General features: G+C 39.6%; 1 protein-coding gene across 1 annotated transcript in view; it reads left to right on the top strand.

Annotated features, from left to right (window-relative positions):
• The window catches only part of RMC1 (regulator of MON1-CCZ1), a 13,110-nt gene continuing 1,003 nt past the window's right edge, over positions 1-12,107 (top strand). The window contains exons 1-19 of the mRNA XM_053467960.1: positions 1-322; positions 2,103-2,179; positions 2,268-2,352; positions 3,036-3,092; positions 3,643-3,729; positions 4,484-4,624; positions 5,404-5,504; positions 5,916-6,005; positions 6,572-6,677; positions 7,029-7,140; positions 7,533-7,577; positions 7,889-7,942; positions 8,246-8,374; positions 8,450-8,556; positions 8,886-9,005; positions 9,319-9,396; positions 9,551-9,655; positions 9,916-9,984; positions 11,749-11,974. Coding sequence (XP_053323935.1) covers positions 224-322; positions 2,103-2,179; positions 2,268-2,352; positions 3,036-3,092; positions 3,643-3,729; positions 4,484-4,624; positions 5,404-5,504; positions 5,916-6,005; positions 6,572-6,677; positions 7,029-7,140; positions 7,533-7,577; positions 7,889-7,942; positions 8,246-8,374; positions 8,450-8,556; positions 8,886-9,005; positions 9,319-9,396; positions 9,551-9,655; positions 9,916-9,984; positions 11,749-11,974 — 1,888 coding nt within the window. The 5' untranslated portion in view covers positions 1-223. The remainder of the gene's footprint in view (positions 323-2,102; positions 2,180-2,267; positions 2,353-3,035; positions 3,093-3,642; positions 3,730-4,483; positions 4,625-5,403; positions 5,505-5,915; positions 6,006-6,571; positions 6,678-7,028; positions 7,141-7,532; positions 7,578-7,888; positions 7,943-8,245; positions 8,375-8,449; positions 8,557-8,885; positions 9,006-9,318; positions 9,397-9,550; positions 9,656-9,915; positions 9,985-11,748; positions 11,975-12,107) is intronic.

Consider the following 12,107-nt stretch of genomic DNA (forward strand, 5'->3'; position numbering starts at 1 on the left):
TCGCTTACGTTTTAGTGACGCCTGAAGTTTGTATTCAATGGAAGGGGAAGCGGATCCTACCGGGAAGAGAAGAAACGGTACTCTGCGGTTAATGTTGGGCGGTGCACGGAAATAATCCCCCCCGGAGCGTAATTTAATCTGGCTGCCCGGATTTCTGGTATCACTTCCCGAGGCGGACAGAAGGCTGTGCCCCTGTTACCTACCTGTCACTGAGGGTGCAGCCATGGATCAGGACTATTATCTGGAGCTGAGTGACAGACCTGTGCTGTTTGAGAAGGCCACCAATGTCAACAGCGTGTTCTTCGATGAGGCTAATAAACAGGTGACATCCCACCATCTGAACACAAGTGATATCTCCCAGACAATTAACATCTAAGTGCAGCCTAGACTGAGTGATGATTATTACTATATGTTATCACTAGTATCGCATTAAACACGGTTTAAAAGTTCTGATGTAGGCAGCTGAGAGTTCGCGCTCTTTTAAGTTAGCTCAATCTACTAGACAAACACCCTGACCGCTCATCATACTGCCTGCGGTACACAATAGAATTGCTCAATGTTAATGACATAGCCTGACCCTCTGATTTATGAAAGGGTAAGGAGAAAATGACTTAATTAGCATTGCCATAAAGAATCAGCTCTGTGTATCCTCTGAGCACACGACTGCGTACGTGTTGTACTATTGGAACAACATGCAATAAAATAATGTAATGTTCAGTGCTAAACTGTATTAAACGTCTTCTAAAACCCTGGATGGAGATCTGTGCAAATGCAAGCCTTCTAAAACAGATTACCCCTGCAGATCCCGCATTTTACGGGACCGCTTCTGACTCATCAAGAAAAAGTAACCGGTTACATGCCAGGCCAGCGTAGATGAATGTGGGATACATTATATACCAGCATGTTTAAAATAGTTATTAAAAGTACTTCCAGTCATAACCGGATCCCTGGAGCCCGTCCTGTCTCCTACAATTTGAGTTATATCACCAATTAGGAACGTAATACTAATAAGAGGCACGTGATATTGTATCATAGGATGAGGGTAGGGATCCAATCTGAGTCTCTGTCTCGATTGGACAATATATAAGTAAGTTTTTTACAAATTAAATGATCGCTTTGAAAACCTGTTTTTTTTGCTAGGACTGATTAGGGCCAGGGATGTCTTTTAAGAGAGACTTCAAACACTGATGGAGATGAATTGTGTATGTAAATTCATAGGACTGGCGTTCATAGTGGGAAAGGAGAAGAGTGTGTGACTTTACACATGGTAGAATCCAATACAATGTATGACACATATAAGGTAGCGAATGTAATGTATATTGCTATCCATGGGAAGGGGGCTTTCAATATTTCAGTTGTCCGGGTTTGATTCTATAAATATGACCGCTGGATTGTGGCTGATGTTTCTCAGATCATAGCATTTGCATGCGTGCACCATGAATAACCCCAGTGCAGTCCACAATGCTGCCACAATGCCGCCGTGTGTAGCATGTAGACTATACAACCAAAAGTTGTATACACCATTTATTTAGGTTTTTTAGCCACACTTATTGCTATCAAGTGTATAAAATCAAGCACGTAGGCAGCCATCTCCATAGACAAACATTGGCAGTAGAATGGGTCTTACTGTAGAGCTCAGTGATTTAGGCTTGGCACTGTCATAGGATGCCACCTTTGCCACAAGTCAGTTTGTGAAAGTTCTGCCCTAGTTCACCGTGTTATTAATGTCACGTAGAAGTGTCTAGAAGCTGCCACAGCTCAGCCGCGAAGTGGTAGATGACACACAATGATGGTGAGAGCTGAAGCGCGTAGCGCGTGAAAACCGCCAGTATGCTGTGGCATCACTCCTAAATTGCCGCTGGAAGCACTTGGTGTACAGAGCTTCACCAAATGGGTTTCCATTGTTCCATGGCCGAGCATTTGCACAAGAGCTAGCGATGGCTAGATGGACTCCGGAGCAGCGGAAACATGTTCTCTGGAATAATGAATCACGCTTCGTCTGGAAGTCCGATGGACACTTTAATTATCCACTGGGTATTGACATTTAGTTTTACTGCATATGATGCCATGTATTTAAACTGTATCAATGTATCCTTTTCAAGGTATTTGCTGTGCGTTCTGGAGGAGCCACTGGCGTTGTTGTCAAAGGACCAGAAGACAGAAGTCCAATCTCTTTTCGGTAATGTTCATACAACGCAAATATCGATTGTTTAGCATTTGTTCGTTTTTCTCGTTTAAAGAAGTTTGTTCATTTTTCTCGTTTTAAGAATGGAGGACAAAGGAGAAGTCAAATGCATAAAGTTTTCCTTAGGGAACAGAATACTGGCCGTGCAGAGGACGTTGAGAACTGTGGTGAGTATTCATTTCAATTGATCCCCAAATACTTGTTGTTCCATCTTCTATAATCATACTTTGGAACTCTTTCAGTTTGGCCTCCAGGTGTAACACCAAGTGCGCTGCTTAGACTAGGAGATTGGTACGTCCATCTATTAGTAGTCATGAGAAGTATACCTACCTAGTCCCCCACGCGGTGATATACATACAAAAATCCTCGACATACTTCTATAACTAAAGACAACAATAATCTCCAATCCTTATCCAGAAATAATCAATTATTTTGCTTCATTTATAATTTTTCCGGAAATGCTTATTTGTCATGTGACACAGAATGGACACTGAGAGGTTGACATGCTGTGAAGAAAGCTCCTTAAGTGTTGGGTTTTGTCTTTTCATATTATTACACTGTTAGAGGAAAATGTCATCTCTTTCAAATTAATGGTGACGTCCAGGTTTACTATGGGACAATAACAAATTCTTTACTTAAAATATGAATGAAAATTACATTTCAAACATAATTACTCTATACCCAAACACATTTTTCTATTGAAATAAATAATAATAATAATAATAAATACATGAGTAATGAAAAATGCCTTCAAAATGGCAGATATTTTGGTTAAAAAAAAAAACAAACAAAAAATATTTCTGTTGTCTGGAAAAATTTACGCTTTTAACACTTCTATTTTGTTTCTCAGGATTTCATCAATTTAATTCAAGATTACTCACAGTTAGAATATTCCCAAGAATGCAAGGTACTTATGTTCCACTAATTCTTCTTTTTAACTTTAATATTTGACCTGATTAAATCCTTTGATTATATAAAGCATATTTATAGAACATTAATAAGAATATATTTTTTATGATACATACCCCATTGAACGTCTTGTGTAGAATCTTGTCTACACGTACTATATTTTACTAAATATTAAGATGCTTAAAGGGTAGGTGCATATTATATACAACATTAATTCTATGTACAACAAAAACATTGGCACAATAAGTGTGTTTAATGCGCAAAAGTGTATGTTAAACCTATTTTTTTTGACAGTTTGTTTGAGAATATCGTTGAAAATTGTCTGCAATGTGTGTAGATACTCCAAGTAGGCCTTGTATTTTCCAGACTCTCTTACATTGTTCTGGGACACAATTCTAAATGTGTAAGAATAAGCCTGGGAACAGGACCTGCTGAAACATTTAGCGCTTTTAATGGTGCTCTGTTTTTCAGTTTATAAATTGTAATTGAAACAATTTTGTATAATAATGCTGTCCCCTGACTCGCCTTTTAATTTTTTTCCCTCCAAGACCAGAAACTCACGGATTATGGGATTCTGCTGGACCAGTTCTAGTGAGATAGTCTTTATAACTGATCAGGGAATTGAATTTTACCAGGTAGGATACCTGTAGTTGTTTAGCTACTGTCTATTTTCATCAGTGCGACCATGAACATTTGGGAAATAGAGTGACTGTGACAATGGTGTTGGCTATATTGGGAGTTTCTTATATAAATGAGTGTATGTGGGGGGCACCAAACAATGTAGCTACTCTGCAATCAGTGTTTCTGGTGCAACGCCTTGTGGGAAGCGAATGTCTGTCTGTATCTGTTTTATAATCTTTCCATGCTTCAAAACAGAACTAGGGGTTCAGGGTGACACAGGGGAGGCCTGACAACTTCACACACACACACACACCATTATTCTAACACACATGTGCTCCCTCTTACACACACCCACGCTCATACATTTACACATACACATCCATGCTCACAAATTTGTAAATACATACTTACCCCTTACCCTCTCTATAACTCACTTGCTCCCTCCTTCAACCCCTGACCCCAACTGCAGCTTTCTCTCTGACTGCTGCTTCACTTTTTACCATGGGGTCAAGTAACATTGAGTTATGTGACCCCCGCTGCATTCCTGCCTCCCCAGCCCAGTCCAAAAGTGTCCACAAAGGGCAGGTCCCCCCAGAATTACGCTGAATACATACACTCTGAAGTGCTGTTTCAGGTGACATTTGCAGCTTCACGTTTAGTTTAATAGATTTCCATTTTCTGTCAGATGGTTTAGGACTTCACTATTTCTTGGAGAAACGGCTTAGACTCAGAACATGGTTGTAGTTAGTTTGGTGGGGTTTTTTTCAGGTTTTGCCTGAGAAGCGGTCGTTGAAGCTGTTGAAGAGTCAGAGTATTAATGTAAACTGGTACATGTATTGTCCGGAGAGCAGCGTCATCCTGCTGTCCACTGCCAACCACTGCAATGTGCTCCAGCCTTTCCATTTCAAGGTGAGACACAGCACCAACACTATGAACATTTTCTCTGTTAAAGGAAGCTATGTAGAAATGTTACCCCATCAATCACATACATCTTAAACATTATCAACTGTTTTAATTAAGCCACAATACACATTTCCAATTCGGTAACCTTTCTCTTGTACTTTATCACTTAAAGGTCCTGTTCCACTTTGTCAAAACATTACTGCATTCTCTAGTGTGATCACCAAATAAACCCCACATTTTATCATTTCCTCTAAAGGTTTAATCACTTAATATACAACACATTTTTAAGAGGCCTTTTTTTTTTTTTTAGTTTCTATGGCAATGACCTATCCATGCCGCCTTTTGTCAGATGACATTTAACTCACCCTTGCAAACATTATGAGTGAGGCAGTTTTTTCTGTGCTAACTTTCAAAAGTTTGGGGTCATTGAAAACCAGAACTTTTCTAGCTGCGTAACATAATGTACCATTGGTATGCCCATGTAGATATTCGATTAGAAATCAGCCATTCTCGGCTACAGTAGGCCTTAACGTGGGTAAACATTAACGAGTGGTGCTTCCGCTTACGTGCTTCTCTGGTTGGAGGTATGGTTACAGTGCAGTTGTCATGCAGGGCCACACCTCGATGTCCAGCGGGCCGCTATGAGATATTATTCCCCTATAAATACCATGTGTATATCTCGCCCTCAGACGGGTAAGACCACCTAGAGATAGCTAGTATTTAATGTTGCATGTTCTCTAGTGTAAATTAGCTCATTTTTATATATATCATTTTGTTTATAACAGGGTCCAACCATGTCTAAGATGACAAAATTTGAGATTGAATTGCCAATGCCCACAGCCAAGACAATAAAAATTTCTGAAAGAGACATAGCCATGGCAACAATGTAAGTATCAAATGTGTATTAATGAGGAAGGGAACATACCGATAACTGCAAGCTCTGTGCATTGTCTATGTGTAATTGGTCCTGGAACTTCTACCTCCTCCAAGGGTTTTATCAGTGGCTTGTAAGCCTTTAAACCAGGTTTGGGTACCTGCACTTGTGACAATACTTCACACCATCTAGTAATTGAGTAATCGGAAAGCTATCAGAAATTGGTTATATTTTCTCTTGCTGTCCAGTAGAAATAGGGAGATGATATGTATGTTATTATGTTGTGTAATATATAAAATCTTGAAGTAATTGAATTTTCATTTCTCATCGGAAACTGCTTGTTGTCACGTTGTGTTTATGGGGATTTTGGCTGACCCTCCAGCATTCTCTGATACTGTTCTTGTCTTTTGATGCTTTTTCTAGATACAGCCAGCTTTATGTCATGTTTCTGAGACATCATGCGAAGGCTTCTAGCAGTGCTGGAGCAGAGGTGGTTCTGTTTCATTTACCGCGGTAAGTCGGTCCTGACCTGCTTCCATCTCTTAAATATCCTTGGTATATATATGTGGACTGTTCTCTAAACGGACTCATTCCCTGTGACTAAGAATGATTCAATGGTTTGGATCACCATAAACTTATCAGCATAACATTATTATAGTGGGTTGCTTAGTTGTAAGGGACATTAAACCTTTAACATACGAGCTGACTTTGACGTGAATAACCTTCAGTGGTAATTTGATTAACCTCTAATTGGGAGGAGGGATTAGTATCCCAGGTCAGCTGTTACTTTAATGTCCTAGACTAATTTGTCTTGGTGGAATGGGACTTGCATGTGAAAGCTTTAAAGGGGGTGCCATTCCAAAGCATAGGGAAGAAAATAATTCACTTCTTATGGAAAAAGTAGTCTGGCCACAATAGGAGCTCATATATATATGTTCTTCAGGATGATGAGAAACGGTTTGATTCCTGTAAAACTCCAGTGAAACACTGAGAAATGTGTGCTCCACTCTGTATGGTAACCTGCTAAAAAAACATTGCTGTAATTTATGTTTTCCTTTTGATTTTTCCATAATCACCAGGGAAGGTTCTCCTAAGAAGATGCACATCTTGAAACTCAACCGGACAGGGAAGTTTGCACTCAATGTTGTAGATAACTTGGTGGTTGTTCATCACCAGGACACAGAGGTGAGGCTGGTTTATCATAAAGGTCTAAATCTAAACCTAGGAAACCTGTAAACATCCGGAGATTGAGAGAATTCTTGCCGGAGAAACTGTTAGAGTTGGCTTATCATAATGCCCCATAATACAAAGTTAAATCTCCCCTTAATTTGCTGATTTTATGAATAAATGCAATAGTATTTCAGTTCAGCGTGTAAGGTGTAACCCAGGGTATAGCAGAAGGAAAAGACAGGAGTTTGATGGTCTGAGGATCTTGGTTGTTCACTGAACAAAGGGCCCATAGGAAAGACTGGATTGTGTGTTAATGGTGTATTTTGTAAATATCTATAATTTATATATCATTTTTACGTGTTTCAGACATCGGTTATATATGATATCCGGTTACGGGGAGAGAGTGATGGTAATGTTATGTTGCACCAGCCTGTGCTCCCGCCTCGATCCATACATCCTTACCAGATCCCTCTAACAGGTATGGATCATTTGTGTGATTATTGCCTATGATGGGACTGGGTGTTTAGAGACTTGAAGGAGGAACACTTTTTGATTTTCAAGATTATGTGCATACTTGAAATTTTTTTTTACCTGTGCGCTAGGTAGACGATTCTTAACTTAAGGACTGAAATGCTAATTTGCCGTGTTTATGCAAATAAATATCTATGGACCTTACAAAGTACCAGTGCTTACACTGTCCTGGGAAAAATGAATTGTCCTGTTGGCTGTCCTATGCGTCTGTGTACCATCTGGATAGTTTTGTATAAGTTAAAGTTGGGGTGTGCGCAGTGTTATATATCCAAATGGTTTGTTCTGTTAAAGAATATTAAAGCTTTTGAAATATGGTAATTTTTCTTTTTCATTCTGCAGTCCCCTCGACTGTGCCAGGACAACCCCCTACTCCATGCAAACTCTGTATCCTTTCCATCTCTGCGGCATAGATGATACTTTGTATGGCATATCGACCTCTGGCTTGTTTGGGAGTGATTGAGCGCTAAACTATAGAATAGGACATTAAATGGAAGTAGAATTTCCTTCAGGGTCTAAGTAGACCCGTCTCCTCTGCATGTTGGAAAGCATACACTACACACATTTTCTAACTGTCCTTACAACTAACTTTCATTGTTTGTTTTTCTAAATGGTGTTGTTGCCCAAAATGGAATAAGTTATATGCTGCCTGTGGTCATGTTTCACTCGTGTTCTCCAATATTATCTTTAACAGACAGATTCCTCTTCTTGGATTGTCTTTCAGCCTGATATTATAATTAGCGCCAGCGAAGGTAATTATGTTGTGTGCTGTCAAAATACATTTTATGACCTAATTATGATTTGGAGCATGGGAATCGTACGCCATCGGGAGCATTGTGAACATCGGTTTTCTGTAGGAGAAGCAGAAAAGTGTTGGTTGTTTGGTTTTGGGAATTCTCTGTTTGATTTTGGGTCCTTTTGTTATAATGACATTTCTAGCACTCCGTTGTTCGAAAATGTTTGTGTTTTGGATTGTGTATTCTGTATGTGCGGTTTAAAAGCAGACCTCAGAATCTTATCTGACAGTTTAATAAGAGATTGTGTTCTGTTTGCAGGATACCTCTGGTATCTACGGATAAAACTTCAGCCCATAGTCCGCCTGCTTCTCGACAAAGGACGGCTAATGGATTTTCTTCTTCAGCGAAAAGATTGCAAAGCTGTTATCCTCTCTGTGTGTTCTCAAAGTGAGTTTCAGTGGCTGTGTTGGTGCATTTGCTGAATAGCCAATAATACACGTAATAATGTTCTGTTCTCTATAGTGTTGACGGGACCGGATAGGTCGCCATTACCAGTTATTGCTACAGTGTTTGACAAACTCAACAGTGAATATAAAAAATACCTGGATGCGGAGCACAGCTACACATTGGTAAGGGGATTACCCGTTTCTCTTTCTGCCGTTTTATTCTACTTTTTTATATTTATAAATGTAGTTGTTGTAGTAATATCACATTTCTCTTTCAGCTATTTGTCGTAGCTGCTTAATTTTTTTTAAACTAATGTTGATATTTGGACGATAGGCTTAGTTTTATTTACTAAGACATGACTGTCAGTTCTCATTTTGAGAAAGCCATTATATGTATAGAGATGTTAAAACTATCTGAGCTTTGAAACTTCATTGTAATGTAATACATATAAATATATTGTGATGTTGGCAATGGAGGAACGTTTTTATTGTTTATTTTTTTTTATATCCAGGCAGTTGAGACGAGCCAGGGTCGAAGCAATGCTCTCCTGAAAAGACCAGTGCGAGGCCAGGCTGTCGTAGACCAGTCGGACATGTACACCCATGTTTTGTCTGTCTTCACGGACTTGAAGGTAGGTGGACCAGGACAGATGTGTATAATAACTCGCCTTATACGCCAACACTTCTGTATTTGCTTAAACACAGGAAACATAATGAAGGAAATGTAACATCAAATACTTTATACTCTGCATTATGACATGTTTTGGGGACACCAGTGCACGAATGATATCATTTTGGAGTGCATATTGGCCCATCTCAGCAAAGCACTATGTTGGTTTATTTACCACCCAGGATCTGAGATTATTCTGGGGGGATTATGACAGGTATATTTATCCCTTGCAGTTTGGGTTAGTATAATTGTAACACTGTATTGTCCATTTCTAGGAAGCCCCTCACAAGTTCATAACTGCTGTTCTGATGGAATACATCCGCTCCCTCAACCAGTTCCAGATACCAGTGCAGGTAATGTGCGCATGGTCTAAAAAATGCAGTAGAGTCCCCATGCAAAACGGACTCCAGTATGCATTTAATATGAAAATATGTGCTGTAGCGCTCCTTTTATATAAGATGCAATGTATAGCAAAGCTTTTGACAGTATCTCCGTTTTCCTTTTTAGCATTACCTGTATGAGCTGGTGATCAAAACCCTTGTGCAGCATAACCTCTTCTACATGCTGCATCAGTTCCTCCAGTACCACGTCCTCAGCGACTCCAAACCTCTGGTATGTTCTTCAGCGCTCACTCATGCTAGATCCAGCATTTCACTCACATTTCCATCTTTTGTCTTTGTGACATTTGCATCTTGTATCTTTGTTGATAAACTTCCCGCTGCATTTAACGTAAAAATTATTTGATTGCCTTTCCTCGCGTTTTTATGGACTATTCGCTTGTGATACAGCAGTTGGTCAGCTCAGCCTTTCAGCTGTGGCTGGTCAGAAAGCAAAGGACTCCCAAAATAGACATCATTTTATTTTGCCTGCAGGCTTGTCTTCTGTTGTCTTTGGAGAGTGTGTATCCACCAGCTCATCAACTTTCTCTTGACATGTTAAAGGTATGTTTACGGCATGGAAACCCCTGTAACCATGAGACCGGGAATTTGATTAATTCTTGGATATTTAACTTTTTTCTTAAGCCACTCCAATCTTGCTTTGTGCATACTCTCTCACCTCTCCTCTGCCACTTCTGCTGGGAGGCTGTTCCACTTACATACCACCCATACCAGCGTAAATCTCTGGCCCTCTAGTCTTAGATTACAGCATTTGTCTGCAACAAGACATACCTTACATTTCAGACCTCTTTGTAACATTATTAATACAACGTATTAAAATGTATCACTCCCTGAGTGATCCCACTAGTAATAACACCTTGATATATACACACATAACTACAATATCCATTCAGCTATTTTAACATCCAAGCCCAAACACTTTTATCTCTTTTGTGTCTTCTATAAGGGACAGTGTGAAATATCTTGGTGAAATCTACATTGTCTGCTGCTCCTACTTGGTCTTGTCTTAGATCTAGTTTAGATCTCCCTGTAGTAAACCTGTGCTGTTTGTGATTATGCAAACCATATAAATCCAGATATTTAACAATCCTGTTCTTTAGCCTGGATTTAATGAATATTCCCAACCCTGCTACCCTTTTGTGAAGCGTCACTACAATTGCTGAAATCCAGTCTTCTGAAACTATCCCTGTCGAGTGTGACTGAATAACTCCATTTGCCAGAATGCTCTTTTTTAGTAACTTTGGGTATATCCCATCAGGTCCCATGGATCTATTTTTTACATTGGTCACTTCCCTTCACCCCCCCTTCATTTGGCTTCATTTGTTTATATTTTCTCCTTTTCACTTTTATATGTTTGTTCTCCTCTGTGTGCTTTGGTGCATCTAGCAATTCTTCGTGTGCATGCTTAAGCTTTATATTTATCTTCCTCAGTGTTTATGGTTCATAAATGCTTCCTTCTTCTGCGGATTACCACCGTGGCTTCCATTTTCCCAGTCTTAATGACAAGTTTAATGCAGCCTTTCAGCTGAACATCTTTCAAACAATTTCTGCTAGACTCATTCACGAGATATTCAGGCCATCAAATACTCTTCTAGATATCTTTCTAGTTTACTAATCTAAAACCTACCGTAGTTACATTAAACCGCACTGATTGAGGATCACCGGAGTCCAAACACCCCATGTTGAGAATTTAAGATGTCTCTACTCCTAGCTGATCCAGCTACCCCACCTTTCATTGACATCTCCCTTGTTTCCTCAATCAGCAGAGGACCTGACTCCTGTCTGTCTAGCTTTTTGGGGCTGTAAGTTGGCAGTTCTGTCTTGTGTGGCTTCTGTCACTAGTGTCCTTGTGATGAAGCTCTCAGACTACTACTGGGTGGGTAGCTTAATGGGGATATCTGTCTCTAGGTTCTGCAGAATGCTGTTTGGTTTTATGAACCCTTAGTAATAAGTTAACATGGAGGAATAATTAGACAGATCCTGGGGAAAAAAATGCAATTTGTTGTTGATTGCTTCAGACAGCCTTTTAGAGGTAGGTGAGGAGAAGGAATCAAACTTCTGTGAGATATTTCCAAACTAATTATAGATTTCCAAACAAAATGCATACACCATATATAGTTTTAATTAATCTAGTTGTGATAAATTCCCTTTAATTGTTCAGATTTAGGTTTTTCCATCTGTCATCTGTTTTCCACAAAAATATAAATAATAAAAATGCATAGATTAGCAGTTATGTTGCATGACTGTAGCTCTTCTAGGTTCATACGGGTTGCATTATAGAACTGTGCATATTTTTTGTCTTTTCAGAGACTTTCCACAGCTAATGATGAGATCATAGAGGTCCTTTTGTCCAAACATCAAGTTCTGGCTGCCTTGAGGTTTGTGAGGAGCATTGGAGGGCAGGACAATGTGTCTGCCCGCAAGTTTCTGGATGCTGCAAAGCAGACCAGCGATGATATGCTTTTTTACACAGTATTCCGCTTCTTTGAACAAAGAAACCAGCGTCTGCGAGGAAATCCTAATTTCACCCCAGGTGTGTAGAACACATTTATGCTCTACGTTTGCAACTTTCATTTTAACATTGTACACAATACTGTCCCCAGTTGGGTGTCTTCAGACCATGGATGGGAACAACCATGACAGATAGACCCCAAAAGCAACTGAAC

Source organism: Spea bombifrons, chromosome 5 (genome assembly GCF_027358695.1).
Source record: "Spea bombifrons isolate aSpeBom1 chromosome 5, aSpeBom1.2.pri, whole genome shotgun sequence".
Taxonomy (NCBI): Eukaryota; Metazoa; Chordata; class Amphibia; order Anura; family Pelobatidae; genus Spea; species Spea bombifrons.